This window comes from Hippocampus zosterae, chromosome 7 (assembly GCF_025434085.1).
Source record: "Hippocampus zosterae strain Florida chromosome 7, ASM2543408v3, whole genome shotgun sequence".
NCBI classification, from domain to species: domain Eukaryota; kingdom Metazoa; phylum Chordata; class Actinopteri; order Syngnathiformes; family Syngnathidae; genus Hippocampus; species Hippocampus zosterae.
The window spans coordinates 12,720,195-12,743,602 of record NC_067457.1 but is presented as its reverse complement, the minus strand read 5'-3'; the positions used below and the strand labels follow the sequence as shown (position 1 = coordinate 12,743,602).

The 23,408-nt window shown below is 47.0% G+C and overlaps 2 protein-coding genes across 2 annotated transcripts; both read left to right on the top strand.

Annotated features, from left to right (window-relative positions):
• Positions 1-2,526: 2,526 nt before the first annotated feature.
• On the top strand, positions 2,527-6,793 carry LOC127604952 (uncharacterized). Its single transcript, XM_052072388.1, has 12 exons — positions 2,527-2,744; positions 2,813-3,255; positions 3,340-3,455; positions 3,569-3,652; positions 3,744-4,326; positions 4,422-4,737; positions 4,817-5,327; positions 5,408-5,506; positions 5,689-5,939; positions 6,024-6,289; positions 6,370-6,589; positions 6,698-6,793. The coding sequence occupies exons 2-12, from the start codon at positions 3,113-3,115 to the stop codon at positions 6,791-6,793; spliced, it is 2,685 nt and encodes an 894-aa protein (XP_051928348.1). The 5' UTR covers positions 2,527-2,744; positions 2,813-3,112.
• A 5,916-nt stretch (positions 6,794-12,709) lies between these two features.
• LOC127604281 (nucleoside diphosphate kinase A-like) lies at positions 12,710-23,408 on the top strand. Its single transcript, XM_052071330.1, has 5 exons — positions 12,710-12,881; positions 18,839-18,971; positions 22,777-22,878; positions 22,947-23,059; positions 23,140-23,408. Exons 2-5 carry the CDS (start codon positions 18,843-18,845, stop codon positions 23,252-23,254), a joined length of 459 nt encoding a protein of 152 aa, XP_051927290.1. The 5' UTR covers positions 12,710-12,881; positions 18,839-18,842; the 3' UTR covers positions 23,255-23,408.

The following is a 23,408-nucleotide window of genomic DNA, read 5'->3' as shown; positions in this document are numbered from 1 at the left end:
GTTTAGGCGTGATACTCAAATTGAGTTTTTATTGCTTAAATGCATTTTTCTGAGTTTCAATGTATCTTCTGTTGAGGATTGGGAGCTGTCAATTTGCTCTTGGCCCTCCTTGGTTACAGTTTCTTTTATCTCTCTATAAGGTGGAAGAAGACCCAACACCACGTAATCTTTTCTTCAGTTTATTACAACGCAACACGAATCGATTCGGGCTCCTGTGAGTCTCAGATTTCATCAGGAAGCCCCGAGCAACTTCAGTCACACGTACATATAGGCATAATATGTTAATTATGTTAATTAGGGGCAGGCAGTCCTTTCCCTTATGTAAAAATCTGAAACAAAGAAAGTCAAGCAAAGTTCGATCTTGGCATTTTGACAAAGTACAGAGAATATCTGCTGGTCCACAAATCTTGAGATTAGGTTTCCTCTTCGAAGGCACTTGACAGCCTTCAGGGACTTTTACGATGTGGGGGACGCAAAAGAAGACGGCCAGGGGACTGTTAATCACTCAAGGGGAAATAGGACCCCAACGTGACCCTACACTCTTTGTTTTAAGTACAAGCAGATGTTCAGGACAGAGACTAGTGTCAATAGTTCTCATAGCAAGATGAAATTCATCAACAATGTTCTACTACTACTTCTAGCGGAATAATTCCTTAACACTTCATAGGAATGAGTTGTGTGGTCAAATTAATGCTCATTTAGGATTCAGGAGGTCAAACTGAACTAAATACATGTTGAAAGTGTGCATAAATCCTTTGGTTTAGGCGTGCTACCGCAGCGCCATGTTCGGGCGACCATTTCTCTCAGTGGTTGGTTCAAATCGCAAGTTGCTAACCCAGGCCCTCAGCCAATTGCCGACGACAACGAACGGGACAACACACACACACGTACCCCTCCCGTTGGTCGACAGCCTCTTCGTGCTCTCGGGCCAATCACTGACGACAACGAAATGCTAATCCTAATATAGAGTGAAATTAGCTTCTCCCATTGGCTCATGTCCTCACCACTTTCGCTCGCTCCGCGATTCATTCTTCTCACATTTGCTCGAGATTTACAGGCGTAAAATTAAACTCACATCAGAATCAGAATCAGAATCATCTTTATTGGCCAAGTATGTAGAACACACAAGGAATTTGTCTCCGGTATAACACGCTGCACTAGTATCATCGTAAACAACAAAATCATTGAACCATTTTAGAGTATACCAGTAGTTTTGTAGTACCATTTTGTGGTGCAAGAAGAGTGACTATGTCAGTGACTGTTTAAGGAGTTAATGGCTAGAGGGAAGAAGCTGTTTAAGTGTCTACTGGATTTGGTGCGCATGGATCTGTCGCGTCTGCCTGAGGGGAGTGGCTGAAAAAGGTGGTGGGCAGGTTGCGGGGGATCCAGGAGGATTTTCCGTGCCCTTGTCTTGATTCTTGCAGTGTGCAAGTCCTCAAGAGTGGGTAGGGCGGTGCCAACGATTTTTTCTGCCGTCCTAACTGTCCGTTGAAGTCGGATTTTGTCCTTTTTTGTGGCGGCCCCAAACCAAACCGTGATGGAAGAACACAGGATTGATTCGATGACTGCCGTGTAGAACTGTTGTAGCACCTCCTGTGGCAGGCCATGCTTCCTCAGCAGCCTCAGGAAGTACATCCGCTGCCGGGCCCTTTTCAGGATGGAGATGGTGTTGACTTCATGTCCTGGGAGACTGTGATTCCCAGGAACTTGAAGGTCTCAACGGTTGACACAGGGCAGTTGGATAGTGTGAGGGGCAACTGAGGAGAAGAATGTTTCCTGAAGTCCACGATCATCTCTACAGTCTTGAGGGTGTTCAGCCCGAGGTTGTGTCGGCCGCACCAGAGCTCCAGCTGCTCCACTTGTTGGCGGTACGCAGACTCGTCGCCGTCTTTGATGAGACCGATGACCGTGGTGTCGTCTGCGAACTTTATGAGTTTGACAGCTGGATCTGTTGAGGTGCAATCGTTTGTGTAGAGAGAGAAGAGCAGTGGCGAGATGACACATCCCTGTGGGGCTCCAGTGCTGGTGGTGCGTATTGACATCGTCGTCGAACTCACCAAAACACTTTCTGGTAAGTTTGCTTGAATACTCTTTCAGCTTCGTTCGGGTATGTCTGTTTCGGGCGTGAATATATAGTAAAAAATAGGCGAACGTATGTTCAGTTACTGTATTTTCACATTTTCTGCTCTCTCCCCCTCCAAAAGTTGTAATGGCGGGCATGTAACTTCAACACTAATATATATCGCTGGAATACTTTCAAGGAGAAGACGAGACAATTACCCCAGCCGAACACATTACCGATGTACCTGTTTGAAAGTAAATAAAAAGGAGGAGGTGTTTTTTTCATGCGCGAATGAATGCGATGGATTTCAAAAAAAAGAAAGGCCACATATATCGCAAATACCCGAGCCGAACACATTTTTCAGGCATTTTTTTGCCCTGATATGTATAATTGAGTGTGGGGGGCATATATAATTGAGGGGGGGGGGCATACTGGTGTGTGTGAGAATGCGATGGCTTAAAAAAAAGAAAAGCCACATATGTAGCAATTACCCCAGTCGAATACATTTTACAAACATTTTTTTACCTGATATGTATAATTGAGAGGGGGTGGGGGGACTAACTGGTGTGTGTGTGTGGTAGGCAATGGATTTCAAGCCCGACTTAGTGTTCATGCCGCCTGGTATGAAGCATTTACGGCTGCAGTGCACGGCTCAGGCAACAAAGCTGGCCCAAGCATACAGGTAGGTACGTCCACGCTTTCATTTCAAAAGCGTCAAAGTAGGCTAATACACCTTATTTATTGTTATAGAGCGAAACCCGCAGCTACCACCTGCAAGAGCGCTTCCGTGGTGAAGGAGGAGGCCGTGGCCCGCGTTGTTCAAGGCGGCGGAGACCCCGAGTGCTGGCAACTGGTGCTCAGCGAGACGACGCTCCAGTTTGGCCAGTACCGGGGCCAAACATTCAAATGGCTCCTTGAGAACGATGTGGGCTACTGTGCCATGGTCGTGGCTTCCCACCAGAAGGAGCGCGAAAACGGCGACACGTCGCAGTCACCCCTGGCCGTGAATAAAGATTCCCTGGCATCGTACACACACACGTCTTCCCGAAGATGGCCGCTGTCGTGCAGCATCGGCTGATGGTCATGGGAGCACCGTTGGTCAGGGAGCTGGATGAGCAACTACTGACAATGGGACAGTTCCCCAACGAAACCTACCGTTCTCTCTACGAGTCAACTGATGAGCGGCATCGAGCGTAAATAGTGTTTGTTATATATGGGAAGGTGAAAACTTGACATTGCTTAACTTGTGTATTTTTGTTGGTGGTTTCTGTGTGTAGGTATGTTTGTCGTATACGCGCAGGGAAAGCTGGTATGGCGGGCTCCTTCTTCCACACCCTGAACTCCTACATCGTTGGGAGAGACAATGAGGCAAATTACAAAAGGTCTCGTCCAGGTAAACGACTCATGGGTCCAAACGGCCGCGTATTGTGCCAATTTGCATCTCTGTATCTCCAACGACTGACCTCGAACGGCCGCATAATTGTGCCAATTTGCATCTCCGTACAGCCACAAGTGAGCGGCCGTCTGCACCGTCTGAGCCATCGGACTACGTCCTCTTTGCAGCTGCCATAGAGGTGGAGTCTCAGCAGCGTGAGTGACTTTATCGTGTCAGTTGTAAAAAAATGCACAGAAAAAAAAATTAAAGTGAGAAGTGACTTTATTTCATCTCGTGTTGCGCCAGCGTCGTCGTCCCAGGCTTCCACTTCGTCTGCCGTCACAGCGCCCTTCCCTGCAACTCGCCCTCCCCCCGTGGTCTGGACCCGTGGCGACACGCTGCCACAGCTGCCGGCGCCAAAGCAGCAGAGCGTGCTCCCAAAGGGCTGGCTCGGCACACTACCCGAGAGCGAGCACGCGTGGGTAGGCCGAGCGCTGTTCGAGAGAACGGCCGGTGGTAGAGCGGTCCTCACCACCAACCTCAAGCTGTGGTGGGAGCCCCCGAGCCCGCCCGCCTATTTAACGCAGCCCCCCGCTTCAAACAGGCAGTTCTTCCACTCGAAGTTCTTCTTGTGGGCGGCGTACAAGATGTGGGGGGTGAAACTGGCCTGCCCCGGTTCCGGTTGCGGCCATGACCGCCTGACCGGGGGGGGGGGGGTGCTGTACAGGACCGTTCGCCGGGTGCTGGATCTGAGGGGATGGTACTTCATGGGCACAGAGAGCCTCGAGTGCCTCAAGTGCAACAGGAAGTTCTCGGCCTGGGAAGAGAGCATCCGGAAGCAACTGCACATCTCCAAGCAGTTGCTTTTCCCGGCAATCCTGACTTACCAGTGAGTGATGAAGAGCCGGTTGGTCGGCCTTCTCGTTCATTTGCCATTTTGCGTGCGGCACTGACGATTCCCCGCCTCTCTCCTCACCTCTTTAGACTGGCTTGCGACAAAGCGGTCATCTCTCTGATGAGGACGCGCTCGCTGGGCAACAGTGCCACCCTGTTGCGCCGTGTGCTGATGGAGATCCACAGTGAGGAGTGGATGGCCAGGTGCACCAGCTACCTGTCCATCCTCACGCAGCTGGGTGTCCCGGTCAGCGGGCGGGACGAAATCCCGCCCATGCGCCCGCTCCCCCTCGTGCCCTGGTTCCTCGCGGCCTACGTGAGGGACGTGATCCCCCGCCTGGAGGACAACAAGGGCCGTCTCTCCTCCATCTTTGGAAACATCCTGATGATGGACTCCACCAAGAAGGTGCGCAGTTCATCAATCATATGAAGTCACAGTTCATTAATCACTTGAAATGACACGGGTGTTGCCTTCTCACCCGCAGTTGACCAAGAAGCTGGCAGGGGAATCCGCCGGGACGGCCGCCTGGGTGACCAACGTGGGCAATGAGTACGGGCAGGTGCTCATGTCCGTGCTCACGGCCGCGGAGGGAGAGGGCCTTTCGGCCATGGCGGACGGACTGGTCCGGCGGTACGGGGACGCGGGAAAGCCAACCCCGGAGGTGTTGTACATCGACCGTGACTGTTGCTCCATCGCCGGGAAGAGCATAGTAGGCGGTTTTATTCGATTTTATTCCATTGATTTTATTTTGCTTGACCACTTTTGGGATGCCAAGGACACGATGGGCAACCCTCTCATCAACCGGGAGCGTATGACAGAGATCTGGAGGACGCAGCGTCGCCACATGCGCTGCATCCAGGACCCGCCGGGTGTGGCCCTCTACACCAAAACCGGGGAGGTCACGAAAGGCGGGGTCACGCTCCCGGTGTTCCGCTGCGCGCGGGGGTCCTCCTCCCTGGAGTCCTTCCACCTCCATCAGTGCCGATTCATTCCGGGTGAGTTAAAAGCGTGTGCGTATATTGCCCATGCGTTCGTGCCAAAGTCTGAATTCCTTCTCATTTCCGACACTCTGCAGGCACATCGGCCAACGCCCTCCACTTTCAAGTGTACCTGCTGGAGGGCTTGATCCAGTGGAACGAGGACAGGGGCAGGACGGCCGTGGTGGGCGGCGGCAGTGAGGAAGTACGCTGCTATAACGCACGTTTGGTGGATCCCTTCCAGGAGGTGGTGCGGATGCGCCAGAACTCCCCCCCCCTTGCGCAATTACACCGTGCCGGGAAAATACACGGGTGAGATTGAGAGAGATTCTCACGCATCCTCTGACGTGCCGAGCGCTGACCCCGACTTTCATTCAAGGGGAGCTCATCGGGGTGGAGTACCTGCTAGCGCAGACCGGCGCCGTGCTCCAATCCTGCCCGAGAGGGGACGGGGAAGACGCGGGCGACTGGCAAGACCATGTGACGGACGGGCAGGCAAACGAGCAGGAGGAAGAGGAGGAGGAGGAGGAGGAAGACGAGGGGCTGGAATTCCACTGCCTGTTGGCCATGTCGGCACTGACTGAGGTTCTCCTAGGAGATGAGCCGGGGCAGGAGCGGGGGGCGCAAGAGGTACGTCTGACCCTCGGTCTCGATTTTGACCCGTCTCCGCACACCGTCGCGCGTACGGCGCCTCAAGCCCTTCATTGAACCCAGGAGAAGGAGGAGGAGGATGTCGTGGGACCGGACGGCCATGGGGGCTACCAGCACGTCTGCCGGCTGGCTGACGCGCTGGTGCAGCTGCGCGGCAACGCGTTCGTGAGACCGTCTCAGGTGTCGCGGATAAAAGACCTGTGGGAGAAGCTGCCCGACCACGACAAGGCTCCTCCGCCAGCCCTTCCGCCGCGCGGTAAGCCGCTGGTCCAGGGCCACTTCAAGGCCTCCAAGGGTCGCCATGTGCCGAGCATGGAGGCTACCAAACGGTACGAGTGAAATTTCATCGCCGGCCGACGGCGGCTTTGCCAAGTATCTGGTCCTCTAACATGACACGATCTCTGCGCAGTCTCTTTATCGGGAAGGGGAATGAAGTGGCACGCTCTCCGGGTGCCAGCAGGCTGGTGGAGGCCATCTTCTCGGACCTGTCCAACATCCACAGCCAGGGCCACAGCCTCGCCGGTGTGCGCATCAGTCGCTGGGGCCTGGTCATGCGTGACTACGGCCGAATCAGAGACCTGTGCAGGACCAGACAGCTCCTGGCCGCAGCCCCCATCCACCTTTTTGCGGTTAACCACCGGACCCTTACTCAGTGGTGCGTAAGGCTCGCTCGCCGCCGCGCCGAGGACGACGAGCCTTTTTCAACAACCAACCAACCTCGTTTGTTTTCTTTGCAGGCACAACCAGAGAAGCAAGCACGACAGCGTGCAAGCAATGTGTGTGGTGATCCCAGCCCCCAACAGCAAAGCGACGACTGCGGACGCGCTGGCTGAGGCCAGGCCCCTGATGAATCAGCAGCCCCTGGGGGAGGCGGCTTACGAGCACCCGGTGGAGAGCTCCGGTACAGCGGTGACTCACAGGGGCCCCGTCCTGCTGGATGTTTTCAAGGCCCTGCCCGCGCTCCAAGACGAGCGCTCCACCCCTTTGCCGGCCGCCTCCACCCCTTTGCCGGCCGCCTCCACCCCTTCGCCGGCCGCCTCTGCCAGTCCCGGAGCCTCCACTTCGGCGCCGGCCCCGACTCCGCCGTCCGGCAAGGGGGGCCTAATCGCGTGGAATGTCGCGCACCGGGTGAGGCTGCCGAAGGTCGCTCATTTCCGCTGCAAGCGCTGCGGCAACCCCAAAACCAAGGAGTTTGGCCATAGCCGCTACAGGAACAAGCACTTTTGCTCACAGGCGGAGGGTCGTTCGGTGGAGGAGTGGCTGGAAGAGAAGAGGAGCCAGGACACGGCCAGAAAGGTGATCTCCCTTTATGTTCTGCCGTCTCCCCGTCCCTTTTCGGCAGGCCTGAGATGTCGGCGTCGGGCGGGTGTCAAGCTCTCCACTTGCTCCTTCTTTTTGAGAGCTGCTCTTGACAGCTACCTGGCAGCCCATGCCACCTTCACACTTGTTGCTTCGTTGTTGTCACTGCTCACTCTTGCTTTGTTTTCGCACCCAACCGACTGGTACTTAACATGACGATTCAATGTGACCTCCCACAGAGCGGACCCGCACCCCCACGCTTACCGCCGTACGCTCAGCCCCGGCCTGCCCCTCCCCGACTGCGTCGTTTGCTTCCGGCACCCCCCGACGACGGCCCCGCTGCTCCGACGGCCGAGGTAGATGGCCCCCCGCCACCCCCCCCCCCCCAAACTAACGACCAAGGGCAGCTGCCCCAACAATCGAGGGAGATAGCACTTGAAAAGCACCACTTAACCATCCCCCCTCCCCATGCACTTTAAATAAATAGCTCCCACTTCTTGCACTCGGCTTCATTTCTCTCAGCAGCCAGCCCACCAACCAGACATGGCGTCCATGGAGCAGCAAGGTAAGTGCTAAGCAATGCTCAATTTCGCTTTGGTGGAAGACCTCCGGCCCACCCAACTTTGCTTGATGTTTTTGCAGGGGTCAGCAGTTCATCGTCTGCTGCAACCGCGAGCGCCCCCGACGTTTGCCTGGAGCGCCGAGGAAGATGCAGTTCATTGTCTGCCGCAACCGCGAGCACCCCCATCGTTTGCTTGGAGTGGCGAGGAAGATGCGATACGTGCGGTGGTCTGGTCACGAGCAGGAGGAGGAGGAGGAGGTGCCGTGCCAGCGGCGAGCCCGACGGCAGCGGTGATACGCCTGCCAGGTGTACCGTTCGCAGGAGGAAAAGCAGAGCCCTGCAGGACCAGCAGCTACTCGATGCCAACGAACGATTCACATGGGGCAGCGAACCTAGGGAGGACTGCCTGTGGTGTGGCCAGGCTCGTACTTTGGCGGGGGGGGGGGCATGCTTTTCACAAAGGCAGCTATTTCTGCCAATTAAACGAGGATTGCGGGGAGGACAGTGCGGTGAGCATTTCGACATGGCTGCAAAAGCAGTTGTCTGCGCTGCCGCTAAAAACTCCCCGTACCACTGCGTGGCGGCAACACAAACACCAGACCGAGGGGCGGGAGCAGTCGACAGAGCGGAAAGCCACAACGTGCGGAAAGTGTGGCCACCCACAACAGGCGGTGTACGGTCACACTTCCTTCATGAGCAAAGTGCCCAAGACTGTCCGAAACTTCTGCACACTCCATGAGGGAAAACCGATGGCCCTGTGGCTGGCTCGGGGGCTCCCACCACAGCTTGAGGTTGGTGGTGAGGACCGCTCTGTCCTCGACCACAACCACAGTCGTGCCTGTGGTGGTCAGAGCACTCTGGGCAGTGACCCCCAAACTAGATGAGTGGTTGCAACAGATCCCGGGAACAACATCGGACATCTCAGTCCAGAAATGTGCAGTGCTGGGAACAGCAAGGATACTGCGCAGAACCTTCAAGCTTCCTGGCCTCTGGTAGAGGACCTGAGCTGAATGAGGGACGGACACCACCCGAGGGGCGGTGAGACGAGGATTTTTAATAATGTAATATATATATATATAATTTTCTGTTTTTACAAATTCAAGGCATAAAAAACTGCATTTAGTAATAACACAAAACATTAAACACAATTAGTCTAAGAATAAGTATACGTTTTTTAATTGTGCACAAAATGAACCAAGCGGGGAAGTCATAACTTGGTGAGTCGGATTTGTCTTAACCTCTATGGCATAGCTCTGTCGAACCCCTGATACCGAACCCGGGTTAATAACCACTGCACTATAGTTATACTGTACTTGTATGTATGTTGTTTGGATGCACAGACTTGCCGTACCTTGCATAGCCATCGACTGCGCATGTGTGAGAATGTTCTAGAATGTTCAGTCTCTTTCGCCACGTTGCTGATGCATGCAACTTGTGTTGTTCTTCTTTTAAATTTTTAGCCATCATTTTATGAACAAATGAGCCTGAGCTCAACTTTATTATCCAGCACGTATGGTGATCTCAGGTGAACACCCCTGGTTACCGGAAGCCTTGTCATATGCTATCCACTCTAATCCTACAGCGCCCTCTGTTGGCTATATGTTTCACAAACACATATCAAGATAAAACTCACGGTCAATAATATACTACAGAACACGCGTGTGTCTGCCTCGTGATCGAAGACACCACAGTAGCGTTGAGCAATGTTTTATTTTAAAGTCCGTGTTCCGTTGACTTAAACGTTATGGGTAACGATCACCACTCATCGCTCGATTCTAGCAGTCCCGTCCCAAGATGGCCGACCTGTGACGACATCAAACATCTTTATAGTTTTAATAATTTGTATAAATCAATTAACGTGTGGTTTTCAAAGCATATAATTCCTTTGACAAATGTAGATAACGACGTATCTTCACCCAGTCAGTACAAATCACTTGTCACGTTATATCCAATAATTAAATTAATAATAAATAACGCATAATATTTATGTATACTATTGTAAGTTATGTTTTGCAATTCACTGTCTTTTCAATTCAATCTGTCTTTTCCTACTTTGTTTTAATCTTTTTTTCATGGCAAAAACTACAGTAAGTACAAGACAGTGTACTACAGGGGTCCCCAAACTTTTTCCTGTGAGGGTCACATAACTTTTCCCTTCTCTAATGGGGGGCCGGTGTCAAGTTTATAACATCAACGATCGTAGGGGAGCTTAAAAATTTTATTGTTTCCCAGAAAGCCACACATAACCAAATAACGCTTTCCAGGTTCTTTACAGAAAAAAAGTCAGGAAACAAATAATAACACTATTTAGGAAATAAATAATAACTAAATAACCCTCTCTGAGTTCTTCACAGAAAAAACAGGAAATAAATAATAACTAAACAACTCTCTCTCTTTATAGCCCCTTGAAAGCCACAAAAAAAGAGTTCTGCCATCTACGAGAACGCCACCTATCTTGTCTTGTTTATGTCTGCTACCGTCTTGTTCACGTGTTCTACTAATTGATCTGAGACACAACTAAAACACTGAAACATTCTATGGTGTGTAAATAACTTTGTGACCTTGATTTCAACCCTATTTGCGTCATGGGTCATTTTGCCCCGAAGACCACCTTTGTACTTTTTTTTATACAGCTTCCATTTCAATTTTTTTGCAGTTGGGGACAATCTAGGAAAAGTCATAAAATTTCAAGTTAAAAATTTATAATTTAGGGTTTTTTTGGGGCGTTTTTAACACAGTGATGGGTCATTTTGACCTGAGGACAACAGGAGGGTTAGAGGGCCAGCGCGGCCGGATGGCACATTTGACCTTGACCACATTTGACATTGTTTGGGGACCCCTGGTGTACAATGATCATCAAATACAGAACTTTAAGTAGCAGTATACAAGTGTACAACATCAAGAACAACAAAAATTCACAAATTAATTATGAAAAAAAGCCGAAAAAAAGCATCTTCCACATACAGTACTTGCTTTTTTTTTAAAGACAAGTCTTTGTAAAGAAATGTATCGACAAATTTACTGAAATCTTTCCAAAATACCCATGAGGAGATCCAGAGAGGGTGTTGAATTGTAGCTGAGGGTGTAAAGTAGTGGCATAACTTGTGAGTGGGCAACACTGAATCAGTTCCCCCTTTGTGACGGTGTGGATGTGGGTGTGTTCGTCTCTTTATGTTTGTTCCCTGCGACTGACTGGACTGGCGACTAGTTTGCAGTGAAGTTCGCCTTCCGCCCGAAGTCAGCAGCCACCGCGACTCTGTTCAGGATAAGTTGTGTTGAAAAAGTTTGTTTCCACAAAAAACGCAATTTACATCAATGGCCCTTTTTCACGTCTCCATGGAATCATCGTTGTCAAGTGACCTCACGTGAAAGTCGGTGAACTCAGTGGCGTTTTTTTCCGACCGAGGAACTCGGATCTCCGGATCTCCTAGTTCAGGGGTGCCCAAACGTTTTGGACCGAAGATCTACTTTTCGATCAACTAACCTCACGGGATCTACCCTTACCGGCACGCGCGCGCGCGCGCACACACACACACACACACACACACACACACACACACACACACACACACACACACACACACACACACACACACACACACACACACACACACACACACACACACACACACACACACAGTGTTCATATTCTTTGCCCGTGCCTCGGTGAACTGTAAGATAAGATATCCTTTATTCGTCCCACACTGGGGAAATTTACAGCCTCCAGCAGCAAGAATGTATGTAGAAAGAAGAAAGGAGAAAGAGAAAAAAAAACAACAAACATCTTTCAATTAAATACAATATGAACACAATGGATAAATCGCAGTACTATTTACAATTTTACTTCACATAATTTAATTATTATTATTATTATGATTGTTATTTTTTATTCATCAGCCTGACAGCAGTCGGTAGGAACGAGCGTCGGTATCTCTCCTTCTTGCAGCGCGGGTGTAACAGTCTCTGGCTGAAGGAGCTACCAAGTGCTGTCAGGGCGGGCTGGAGGGGGTGGGAGGGACTGGCCATCATAGCTTTTAGCTTAGTTAGCATCCTTCTGTTGCCCACCTCCTCCAGAGTGTCAAGGGAGCAACCCAGGACAGAACTGGCCTTCCTGACCAGTCGCTCGAGTCTCTTTCTGTCACGAAGCAAACTCTGAATGAGAATAATGACGATAAAAGATAAAGTGCAACAGCTTTTATTACAAGCTGCAATTGCAGCCTGCTGAGTGCTAACAACTTCTGGTGACGTAATCACGCGCCACCGTAAATTCAAGATTTACCTGCTTTATTTTGTTTTTGAAATATTTATTTTGTGAAAATTAGACTGATAGGATGATTAGGCTGCAGCGTACATTAACACAAAAAATATATGACTAACATGTACAAAGACACACAAATTGTTGTTTGTTTTTTTTCTCCTCGACACTCCTCGGATCTATTTTGGACCCTGTCTTAGATCTACCGGTAGATCAGGATCGACATAATGGGCACCCCTGTGACCTAGTTCATACCGGCGTGGAAGTGTACCTTTTCCCTAGTGGAAAGTGGGATTCTCAGATTTCCCACCTTCCTCGAATGCAACACTAATCTGGCGGTATGAGAACAACTTCCAGGTCACGTTCACGTTTTTTTTTCGTTCGTTTTTATGGGAAAAAACCTGGCTCTGACCATGATGGCGGCGCCATCGACGTGTTATCAACGTTGACTTGCATTCGCTCCATGAACACAAAAATGAAACCCTGGTGTTGTTTTTCGTTTGTTTAACTTTTTATAAAGTTGACTTCAGTCAGGGGCGTGTTCGTTTCATTTGACACTCGAAACACTTCCTAATACATTGCGATTAAGACACATGTCTTGACAATCATCGGGTTAGGAAATTCGCTGACACCTGCACATAAACCCGTGCTTAAACTTCGATTAGCAATAGCGTGACCCAGATACCGGAAATGAGTCATCACGAGTCTCCGCCCTTGCTGATAAAGAGCGGCTGAGCGAGACGGGGCGGTCTTTTAGCTCTGTCGGACCAGGTTTTACACGGAGTCGTCCAGGATTCTCATTAAGGTAACGCGACGTCGTTTCTTATCTAGATATTCTGTTATAAACATAGCAGATGATCCATATTCATTGTTTTCATTATTAAATGTTCGCCAATTAACTTCTAAAGTATATGAAACCTTCCGTATGCAAACTCAGAATCGAGGCGTTGTAAGAACTAGGCCGTGAGGTTACTTACCATCGACGAACCGCTCCTGTTATTCACAAAGATCCCGAGGGTGAAAAAAAACAAACTGCTGTCATAAATGGGACGTTAGGAAAAATCCTCCAGGTCCACATCCCAACACAATTTATGCTCGTGCATGAAATGAAATGACAATTTCCGCGACTCTCGTCCGTTTCAATTGAAGTGATTTAGCTTCATGAAGGTTTCGACGCGTGGCACGGTGAACGACTGGTTCGCATGTCCGCCTCAAAGTGCGGAGATGGTGGGTTCGAATCCCGCTGCGCCCTTGCTATGTGCAGTTTGCATTTTCTCACTGTTCTTGCGTGGGTTTTCTCCATGTACTTGGGTTTCCTCCCACATAAGATAAGATAAGAAAACCTTTATTAGTCTCACAATGGAGAAATTCCCAATTCACAGCAGCAAAGTTATGAAAGTAAGAAGTAGAACAACAAAATATAGGAGCTGCTGGAAAGGCAGCCACTCTCGCGGCGCCATTTTGAAGTCAAAATAACCAAAAAAAAACATAAGACAACACATAGGACACAGACAGTCGTTCAATCTTCACCAATTTTCTGCATACACTTTGTTGTCTGAAGCAGTTCTAGATGAAAGAGGAGAGGATCAAAGTGTCCTTTCTCCAGTGGATCAGAGATGTCATGCTGAAAATGTGCACACGTCTGCTACAAGCTAAGTTTTGAAAGCAAACACAAAGCTGTAGCATCCATACATTACATTACAAAAGTATGCACAGTAGGTTGAGTGAACGCTGTAAATCGTCCCCAAGTGTAACTGAGAGCGCCAATAGTTTTTTTTTTTGTCAACGTGTGCCCCGCGATTGGCTGGCAACCAGTCCGGGTGTACTCCGAAGACAGCTGGGATAGCCTCCATCCCGCCAGCGACCGTGAGGATAAGCCGATTAGAAAATGGATGGATGGAAGTTCTAAACACAAATATTGTGGCCATCTTTGCAGTGAATATATATTAAAAGATATATAAATGGTTCAGAACCTGGGTTTGATCGAACCCGAGGGGTTCTGTGAATCGGTCTCAAGGGTTCCACTGTGCCTCTGCCATGGAGGTTAAGGCGCAGTCGACTCAACTTCTCAATTCGTTATGACCCTCCCACTTGGCCATCACTGGCTGGATGATCACATTGCATTGCTTGTCCAATCAGTGCTACGGGAAATTTAGTTGCTCGGTAGTCAGCGCGTGACTGTCGTGATCGTATGTGGTGTGATTATTAATATTTTATTTTTTTATGTTTTAACACATGCTATGTCGAGTAAAAAAAGAAAGTGGTCGGACGAATATGTACAATTCACATGCATCATGGACCGCAATGGGACTCGGCGTCCTATCTCCATGATTTGTCATGCCAAGTTGAGCAACTCTCATCTTGTACCTGAGACACTTATTGAATCATATTTTTATTTTTCACTAAGGGTTCGGTGGATCTGCATATGAACTGGTTGGGTTCGGTACCTTGAACAATGTTTAGAACCATTGTGTGTGTGTGTATACAGTGATCCCTCGCTCTAACGCGGTTCACTTTCTGCGGCTTCGCTGTTTCAGATTTTTTTTTGTGCAGTTTTTTTAATGCTTTAACCCTTGAAATCGGAACGCGTCGGCAACGCCGCATGTCAACAGTACAGTATTTCCAATAGCTATTATAGTTATTTGTTAAACGTTTAGTTTTTTTGTAATTGGACCTGAAAACAGGTTTTGGTCTTTACAATACTTAACTATATATACAATGAAGTTAAAGTTCACTGCTTCATGGATTTCACTTATCATTGGTTCTTTTTGGAACGTAACCCCCGCGATAAGTGAGGGATTACTGTGTAGATATGTATACTGTATGTATATATATCTATATATATCTCTATATATATATATATATATATATATATATATATATATATATATATCTCTCTCTATATATATATATATATATATATATATATATATATATATATATATATATATATATATTGCGCGTCGTCCCGCACGCGGTCTGTCCCTTTTCAAAACGTACCTACCTCACCGCGCCGCTGCGCGCCCCCACTGCGCCGCTCAGGCAGTGCCTCACTACGATCGCACGGGCATCTTAGCGAAAAAATGTTGTCTACCCACAAGCATTGCAATGAAATTGTCCGCAGGACCTAGCGGATGAGCCGCCCGGAGGGCGGCGAACCAGCTAGTATATTATAAAATTTGCTGTGCATTTCTTTATACGCGTGTCAGATGCCATTAACTCATCCAGCACCAGTCATTTTCGGATCCGTTTAAAAAAAAATACTTTCAGTCTTGGAAAAAAGAAAATCTAAGTACATGGGATTGAACGTGTGAAGTCTGAAAAGATGTCTTTGGGAGTGAATGACTTAATTTAGTTGGCCAGATGTCTGCGCATGTGCGAGAATCAAGTTGGAGGGAAAAAAAGAGCCAACTAAACGGGCAGTTTTGAATGACAGTAGAGTAAACATTCTCTTGTACGGACTCATGTTTGCGCTGTCCAGTCCGTCCTTATAACAGAATTTCCCTATTTGGGAAATGAGCATAGTACATGTCCTTTATGAACCTGCAAGTATGTTGACAAAATGCATGTGTAACAACACATGCAAAAATATACTTTCCGAAATCTGTTTACCAAAAAATACTACAAAAACTGCAGTACAGTATACAGGACAAGTGTAGTGTATCAAACAAAATCACAACACAGTACAGTACATACAGTATTATAATGATGAGATTTTTTTCTGTCATGGGGAAAGAAATGAGTCTATTTTGGGTGTTTTGTCTTGTTGGGTTGTTCTTCGTTTCAATGCCATGATCTACAGCAGGGGTCCCCAACCTTTTTTGCCCCACGGACTGGTTTATGTCAAACAGTATTTTCAGGGACTGGCATTTAAGATGTGGCGGATAAATACTACTAAATAATATGGTAAGACCTGCATGAACACTGTGGTGTTTTTGAGAGATAATATTAAACACCAGGAGCGTCTAATGTGGCCGCAACACTGATCGCTATGGTAATGTTTAATGCCTTCAAAATACGATACAACGCAAATTTAAAGTGCATGAAAATGATGACTCACCACAGCCCCGAGCTTGATTTTCTGCAACTCAACGGTCCCATCTCGGGGTAATAGGAGAAAATGACACCTCAAGTGTGTGGTTTATGTCCAGTCTACTTCGTAATTTTGTTTTAGTCGCCGTTGCTGCAGAAACCTCCCACCTCACACGGGTAGGATGTCCGAAATGGCAACAGTGCTATTGTGGCGATCTCAGAGGATTTACCCTAACTTGAATACTGAAGAACTTTAATCCAGTTGTCTCGAACATACTGTACTTTTAAGGCCGCTGTCATTTGCGATCTCTAGCAGTTTTTAAACACATTTGGCGACCTCCAATGTTTTGTTTTTAGCGTAATTGGTCACATGACGGAGAAGCGTGGTTTGATGTGAGTCAAGCGTGACACAGACGGATGTAACGGAGAATCCCGGCCCTGCGGACCGGTACTGGTCCGCGGACCGGCGGTTGGAGACCCCTGATCTACAGGACGTAAGTGAATAAGGTTAAAATCTTTTACAATTGCAGTAAAATGTACGCAATAAAAAGTCACTTGCACGTCGTCATTTCGGAGCCGATGATAGAAAACGGGAACATGTGTCTTCCGTTGCATCGGGTGGGCGCTGTATGTGTTTAAGCTCCCGCCTTCCGTCTCTATCCGGGTTACGGATCGTGGAACTTCCGCTTAAGTAAGTTCCGGTAAAATGTAATATCGTAGTCAAAATGTTAATGCATAGGTTTTTGTTCTGGTTGAAGGAAATTCCTTTACATAGAATTCCGGAGATGGGAATATTTACAGTACATCGGTTTATGTGGAGCTGTTCGTCTAAGCTTGAAGACGTTGTTTAAAAGGCTTTCAGCATCAAATTACAGTATTAAGTGCCATGTTAAGGTGCTCTGATGGAATTTAGAGGCTCTACATTGTTTAGAGAAAAAAACATTGTAAACTTGTTGATTCTTCACAATTTCCTGATAGAAAATTTTCTTGACGGTTGAAAGATGCATTAAAATTGACAAAGATGGACATTTATTTTTTCTTGAAACTGATCGGGATCGCGCAAGAGGGTGAGTACAGTAAGCAAGCTACCGGACAGTGAAACTAATGAGCGACAGGACATGCGATCACCCCAGGGAAAACCCCCCATTTTATTTTGCCTGTTTTAATCAAGAAACTTTTTCACATCTCGATATTAATGTGGCATGTCACGTTGGTGATTAGTTTGCGGAGCGTTAACGCTCCTGCAGATCACGTCACTCGCGTCATGTGAGCAGAACAACACATTTATTTAGCCTATTTGAGATTTGAGGGCAGTGTTGGTAGTAAATGCATTACCAAACTAGCGATGTACAAGAAGCACAAAGTTTATCAGCAACAATGGAATGCAACATATCACATGGAACTATGATTGGTGCGTTATTAATTATTAGGTAACGGTATCTGTCGTCAGCATTAAAATCCCCACCTACTATGGGCAAAGCAAATGACCACAAAAGTCCTACCCTGTGCCATCCTGTTGCACGCACATCCCCTGCACTCACCGCATGTCATCTGTGAACCTCTTATCCTCAAAGTGTTGCAGGGGTTAAAAGCTTAATCTTCACTGTCGTGTCCCAGCAAAGGTCGGTCAGTTTCTGCACTTCAGAGTGGTTGACGCAGTCCAAATCCTCGCTTTCTACATTTACCACCACTAGTTTTAAGGCCATATTTTGTAGCCGAGAAAATTCCCTTACCCATGATGCACTGCGTGAGTCGGATATTGTAAGTATTCTGTTTTGCAGGTGATTAATACAATATTGTCTTTATTGTTGTGTAAAACAGCCAAATCACCTCACAGTGCAGAGGTGCAGGGTTCAATGCCGGCTCCGGCATCGAACCCTGCCCCAGGTTTTCTGCGGGGTACTCCTGTTTCCTCCCACTTTCCAAAAACATACTGTACATAGTAAGACAACTGATCACTCTTACATTGCCCGTAGGTATGATTCTGAGTGTGATTTTTTTTTATTTTATTTTATTTTTTTGTCTCCGTGTGTGTGCTGGCCACCAGTTCAGGCCGAAGATGGTTACGAGCCCGAAGATGGCCCGTAACCTTGGTGAGGATTAGGTGGTTTCAAAAAATGGATGGATTTAAAGGAAGGTTTTAACCGTCTGGCAGGCGGACACAGAACTGGAGTGCCTTCGGCGTATGTACCGACAGGAGCATGAATACACACACTCGTGGCGTGCGACCGTATGAAATTTTAACCAGCTCACTTTGGGGGAAAAATGTGCGCATTTGCGAGCATATTAGGTGCACTGCCGAGCCCCTGCTGTTACTTCAACCCAAAAGATATGGTTGTTTCTCAGGAACAATGGTTCCGGGTGAATTAGACCTGGGAAACTCGCATCTGATATTTTTGGCTATGTGCGACCTGTATCTATTTTGATATTATTTTTTGAATGGCTGAATTATAATTACTTGGTCGTCTTTTTTTATGCACATGAAGGTCACTTTGTGGACATATTTTCGTTCATACTGTAGACTGACTGAGGTCACATTTAATATGTAAAGTGAACACAAAATCGGAGTTCACGAAGAAAAAAAAATCTGAATTGACCATTAAGATCTGCATTGTGAAGCTTAGAGCTCAAAGAGCAGCTAAAGATGTTTAGGGCTGGTATTTCAAAGTATATAATATTCACATACTTGAATTTTTTGGTAATTTTTCTTCTTCCTCCGCCTCCCCCCAGAGTCATGGCAGAGCAGAAGGAGCGCACCTTTATTGCCATCAAGCCTGACGGCGTGCAGAGAGGCATCATTGGGGAGGTCATTACAAGATTTGAGAGGAAGGGTTTCAAACTTGTGGGGATGAAAATGCTTCAAGTAAGTCGATGCTTGACCTGTCATGCATGTTCTCTTCACACGTTTCATATTCTCATGATGGACTTCTAACACTTTGAACTGATTCTACAACAGTCAACGAGATTTTTAGCCAAGTATGTTGTTGGTGCTGAGTGACTGAGTGAGCCGATTAGCAACTGAGTCTATTTTTGATCCTCGGATCTGAGATAATCTGAGTCAAAGCCCTCCCTTTTTGTATCAGTGGGTTTAAGTGTTTATCAATGTTAGTCAGTCTAGACCAAGTAAACGGCACAACTTTTTGTTTGTGATATGAATGTTAATGTTCTTGTTGCCCGGTGTTGACACTTGTGCCATTAATGTGGAATTTCGGGCAGTAGATGAGACTGAAGTCAGTCTTTTTCTACTGTATAAGGCAGGGTGGCCAACCCGCGGGTCGCGAGCAACATGTGGCTCTTTGGCTGGTTAGTGCGGCTCCCGGGTTTTCACACAATTGTCAAACGCTTCGGCGATGGCGCTGCCATTAAAACAACGGTGCTTAATACATAGAACGTACTACGTCAGCCTATCACCAATCCCGTTACTTGATTGCCATAGCGGGCAACCAATCAGATGACTGCATCACTGCTCATGAGCAAACAACGACACTAAACTAGTCAGTGAATTACCTCTGATTTTAAAGCAGGGGTGCTTAATACGTCGATCGCAACCGACCAGGAGCCAGCGAACTGGTCCCAAGTCGACCGCAAGGGATGGGAGGAGGAAATCGGTGGGGGAAAAAAACATTTGTTTGTTTGCGCTTTGAGCTTTCGTTCATTTTCGGCCCGTTCCGACTGTTGCTCATGTGGCGTGCGTGAATGTGTGCGCGAGTGCATGGGTGGGCACCTGCGTGCGTGAATGTGTGCGCGAGTGCATGGGTGGGCACCTGCGTGTGTGCTCTTTGCAGTAACACATTAAAAAAATTGGCTCTTAGTGCCTGACTGGTTGACCACCCCTGGTATAAGGATTCTTCATGTTAATGATCTGCAAGATGAAAAATTGCAGTCCATCCTGATAATTTTCTTATACACACACACTATATTTTCCAGATTATAAATTGCCCTGGAATATCAACCGCACCAGACATAAAATGCAAAAAGGAGAAAAAACAAATACAAGTCGTACTGGAGTATAAATATCATTTTGGGGGGAAATTTATTTGATAAAAATCCAACACCAAAACAAACATGTCATCATGAAGGGCAATTTAAAATAGAGAACACCAGGCTGAATAAGTGTACGATATGATAATGTTACATGATGCTTAAACAACGAACGTAGAACGTGCCTGGTATGTTCACATGGCATATTAGGTTATTCAGATAACTATAGCATTAAAAAACATCTCTGTCACTCCAAATCACTGCATTCTGATGATGACACACTTTGTGGCACTCTAAGCTCAGTGACCACTTCCATCTGAGAACGTCCAGTTTGAAGCATCATAATGGCAAGGAAATGTTGATCCGTTCGTTGTTCTGTGTCATCTTGGTCTCATGATGTCAAAATGAGAACAGAATAAGGGCGACTGTTTAAACACCAGCTCGAATTGAACCAGGACATTTATTGGTCGATTCAAGGATCAAATGTGCATTCAAAAGCTCGGCGAAGGTCACATTTAATTCACCTGTAAAGGTTTGAATGCATTGTAGGCTTGTCCAAAATTTCACCCAAAAGCCAAATATCCCTGTGTGTGTATTAGGGATGTGAATCTCAGCACTGAGGACGATTCGATACACATCACGATCCACTGCCAGCGATGCGATACTTAAACGATACATGGAATTTTCTGGCGATACGATGCGATACGTTTCACCGTCGTCACGATGCGATACGATTCGATACACATTAAGTTCAAATCAATGCGATTCGATACGATACAATGCAATTTGTTGCGATATTGTGCAATTAAACATGATGCAAATAAGCAAAGAAAAAAAGCTTTTAAAAAGATGGAATTCAGTATGGTATTACAAAAAGGATGCCACTTTATTCCTTATAAAGAGTAGAACTTGTAAAACAACTTATTTAAGCCCTTTCATAATTGGGTTTTGTGCAAAGAAAATGTAAACAATTTGGCACCTGAGACTCACAGCTGTTGCTATAGTGTAAACACAGACTATTCTCACTGAGTGTCTTATATGAAATATAATAATAATATATATATATATGTATATGAATCTATAGCGCAAGATGTCCACCCATCCACTGTAAGTGCAACTCTTTGCGCACTGTTCAGCGACACAGTAATCTCACTTCTCACTTTGTTGTACGCATCGGGAACATGTTTGTAAGTGAACACAGACCTGTCTGGTATTTTATACCTGGGTTCCAAAACGTGCACGAGCTGTCTGAAATCCTCGTTGTCCACCACGCTAAGGCTGGAGGTCTTTGCATATGAAATAAGCAGTGGCCTTAGTTATAGCCATTGCGCGGTCACAGTGAGTTGCAAAGGGACTCCCAAAATAAGAGGCAATTTTTTTCTGATCCTGACCTGGTTTACCATCAGTTTCTCCGGTGTCCGACGAGGAACTGCGCGGGGAAGCGGGAGGGAAACTTGTCGGTGATCTGGTGCCATCGGTTTAAGTGGGTCTGCATATTTGTGGTGCTGCCGTTGTATGGCTTCTTAGTGCGACATTCCTTGCAAATTACTGAGGTTTTATCAAGCTTTCCGTCTTTCTTTTCGAAGCCGTAAGATTTGAATGTTGCGGCTGCATTAAATATAGTAGTTTCCTTGCTGCTGCGTGCGCTAACTTCCATAATGTTTCGCTAGTTGTGTACTGGACTGTATGTGACGCACGGCTACCGTCCGTATTCAACACAAAACGCAAAGCAATGATGGTGCATTCATTGCGCCTAGGAAAGGGCAGATATGTGACGTTTAACATGAATAAAACGGCGCTTCAATCGGATTTTACCGATACCCATCAATGCATCGTGATGAATCGCGATTTCACCCGTCAATCGCGTCTTACCCAGTGAATGAGCCGATGCACTCGGATCACGCACGTGCGCATCGATGTATCGATTATTTTCCACACCCTTAGTGTGTATGCGAGTTCATATAGATGGCACTTCCACAACAGCTGCAGCGGTCACAAAGCACTTTGTAGAACATTGAACATAAAATAGCAAAAACATCATACAACAGAACAAATAACAGCCGTGCAAGGACTTTCATCAAAAGACTGTACTATATCTTTTAAGTCGCAGTGTGTGCGTGTGTAATTTTTTTTTTTTTTTAAACAAACGGTTGTTATGAAAAGGCATCACGGTTGGCGACTGGTTAGCACGTCTGCCTCACAGTGCCAGTTCAAATCGAGCCCCCGTGTCCGCTTGGGTTTTCTTCAGATACTGCCGTTTCCTCCCACATAAAAAAAAGACTAGTATGTTAATTAATCACTCTAAATTGTCCTTACGTGTGATTGTTCTTGTGAGTAGTTGTTTGTGTATGTGTGCCCTGCGATTGGCTGGCAAACAGTTCTGTCTACTACCCACAGACAGCTGGGATGAGCTCCAGCATGCTGGCAAACCCTAGAGGATAAGCGGTTCAGATAATGGATTGGATGGATGGACTTTTTAAAGATTAAATGCAAATGCATTTAACCTCAAACTTATTTACAACTTAACTGTACTTAGCCAGTGATTCTTCAGTGTACCACCAGAGGGACCCGATGTACCAGGACCCATCCCACAGTTTGAGAATCAATGGTGTGGTGTGGTTCAAGAGAAAATTTAAATGGTCAGAATACTTCCTCACCGCACTGGCTTTACCCATTCATGCTTTCAGGCTTCGGAGGACCTGCTGATGGAGCACTACAGTGACCTGAAAGAACGTCCATTCTTCCCGCACCTCGTCAATTTCATGAGCAGTGGTCCGGTGGTTGCCATGGTGAGACGCGTAATAGAGTCACAAAATCTTTACTTTGATGGTCAAAATTGTTTATTTTTGAACATTAGGTATGGGAAGGTAAAGGGGTTGTTAAGACCGGCAGGGTGATGCTTGGTGAAACCAACCCAGCAGACTCCAAACCTGGAACAATTAGAGGAGACTTCTGCATTGATGTTAGCAAGTAAGTATTATTTACCCGCATCGTGGGTATAGTCTCTTGATCTCGTGGTCTTATTTACATAATTTGTTTGTGGTTAACAGAAACATCATCCATGGAAGTGACTCGGTTGAGAGTGCTACAAAGGAAATTGCCCTGTGGTTCAAGCAAGAAGAGCTGACTTCCTACACAAGCTGTGCCTCCAGCTGGATCTACTGAGCACTGTTCTCAAATACCCCTTATCCATTCTACCTTCAGTAGAAATAGTTGTTTCAGACTGTACTTTCAGGGTGCATTTGACTTGGTAACATTCCATTTGATGCGCTGATGACATGGTCCAATTTATTCTGCAAAATAAATGGTGCAGACTAAA

Excerpts from the sequence above, each read along its gene's own strand:
- LOC127604952 (XM_052072388.1), top strand. The coding sequence starts at position 3,113 with ATGGCCGCTGTCGTGCAGCATCGGCTGATGGTCATGGGAGCACCGTTG. Across the intron at positions 3,653-3,743 it reads AGAGGTGGAGTCTCAGCAGC|CGTCGTCGTCCCAGGCTTCC; the intron begins GTGAGTGACTTT and ends GTGTTGCGCCAG. Across the intron at positions 5,940-6,023 it reads AGGAGCGGGGGGCGCAAGAG|GAGAAGGAGGAGGAGGATGT; the intron begins GTACGTCTGACC and ends CATTGAACCCAG.
- LOC127604281 (XM_052071330.1), top strand. The coding sequence starts at position 18,843 with ATGGCAGAGCAGAAGGAGCGCACCTTTATTGCCATCAAGCCTGACGGC. Across the intron at positions 22,879-22,946 it reads GTGGTCCGGTGGTTGCCATG|GTATGGGAAGGTAAAGGGGT; the intron begins GTGAGACGCGTA and ends TTTGAACATTAG. Across the intron at positions 23,060-23,139 it reads TTCTGCATTGATGTTAGCAA|AAACATCATCCATGGAAGTG; the intron begins GTAAGTATTATT and ends TGTGGTTAACAG.